The sequence below is a fragment of the Pundamilia nyererei genome, unplaced genomic scaffold (genome assembly GCF_000239375.1).
Source record: "Pundamilia nyererei isolate P.nyererei 1_Seehausen unplaced genomic scaffold, PunNye1.0 scaffold00218, whole genome shotgun sequence".
NCBI classification, from domain to species: Eukaryota; Metazoa; Chordata; class Actinopteri; order Cichliformes; family Cichlidae; genus Pundamilia; species Pundamilia nyererei.
In genome coordinates, this window is record NW_005187619.1 from 252,673 (window position 1) to 254,242 (window position 1,570).

The following is a 1,570-nucleotide window of genomic DNA, read 5'->3' on the forward strand; positions in this document are numbered from 1 at the left end:
CCACAGAAACCTTCACTTCTGTTCAAATACCAGCAGAGTCGCAGCCTGCAGCAGACGAGGTGCAAAAAAGCACCAAATAAACACAGAATAAAATTATTCTTTGATATTTTTCCAGTTCTGCATGTTCTGCTACTTCCGCTAAATCTGCTTCTCTCTGCATTTTGTCTTACAGGCTGCAGAGAACGTACCCACGGCCTCCTGCAGGCGTCGGCAGGGCCGGATGCTTTGCAAAGCCATGTGCATCGGCATTGCCTACTCCTCCAGCATTGGCGGCATCACCACGCTGCCGGGAACCTCTGCTAACCTCATATTCTCTGAGTACCTCAACCAGTGAGTGTCTCACATCAGGTGTATGTTAATGAAACATATTGGCAGTGGTGGGATTAATGTTGCCTTCAGTGTTCGGTTAATTCAGTCTGCTGCACAGCTAGAATGAAATAATGATTCAAAGACTCCTTTAAAAAGAATGTTTTTGAATCCACTGTCTTTACATTCAGCGTTTACCCAGACTGCAACAGCATCAACTTTGCCAACTGGTTCCTGTTGTGCCTGCCCATCAGTGTTATCATGCTGCTGCTGACATGGTTCTGGCTGTACTGGCTCTTCATTGGCTCAGAGTGAGTGTCAGCATACCATCTGCAGAGCCAATCACCTGCTATCAGTGCTATTCTACTCTGACTACTCTTTATGCACACTCCATTTGTTATTCTGTTTTATCAGTTTCATCATCCTATTCTGATTTCTTTGCATTAATCAATTAGTGGAAGCATCATCACATGTGTTATATATGTGTTTTATTATTGTGAAGATTTATTATAGTTCAAAGCTCTGATGAGGAATCAGTTGTTGGCATCTTTAACAGAAATGTCTGACTAACTTTAAACTTAAACTTAAGCAGAAGTTTCCGGCAGCTTTTCAGAGAAAACTAAAGAACATATACATGCTATTTGACAGTTTGTATTATGTTTTGCTACCGCATTTACAATAGGTTAAAGGTACGATTTTTATTTTTAAAGTCCAATCCTCACCAAATAGAAGAATGCCAAAGCATCTTCCAAAAATCTGCAGTATTCCCAGAAAAAGTGTCTTATATGCATCTCCATTTATATTTGGTAGTATGACTTCAGAACATAACAGAGCAGGCATCACTAACAACAGGAAGAACTCAGGGAGGGGCAGCCATCAACTGTGACTGGTTAGGAAGTGAGGATAAAAGAGAGGAGAAGGCTAAACTGGAGAACATAGACAACTACAGTCCTCAGTGCATGATGGGAAGTATGGGAATAGTTGGCAGCATAACTAAAGATTGGTTCATGGTCACCTGATCTAGATCTAACAAGAGATTTAACAAAAATGACATTTTTAAGCCTCTCTTTAAGTAGACACAGTCTCTGTCTCCAGAATCCAAGAAGATCCAGGAAAACAAATCACTCCTGCATACAAAGTGTTTCTCTTACTCCAGATTATTTTAGTGCAAAGATGGAATTTTATCATCAGTTTGACTTAAATAGTAAAATTTGCAAGATTAAAATGAAATTTCTCTCTCTCGCTCACACACACACACACACAC

General features: G+C 40.3%; 1 protein-coding gene across 1 annotated transcript in view; it reads left to right on the forward strand.

The window, feature by feature from the left end:
* The window catches only part of LOC102214463 (solute carrier family 13 member 1-like), a 13,159-nt gene that overhangs the window by 3,618 nt on the left and 7,971 nt on the right, over positions 1 to 1,570 (forward strand). The window contains exons 6-8 of the mRNA XM_005748296.1: positions 173 to 330; positions 498 to 617; positions 902 to 925. Coding sequence (XP_005748353.1) covers positions 173 to 330; positions 498 to 617; positions 902 to 925 — 302 coding nt within the window. The remainder of the gene's footprint in view (positions 1 to 172; positions 331 to 497; positions 618 to 901; positions 926 to 1,570) is intronic.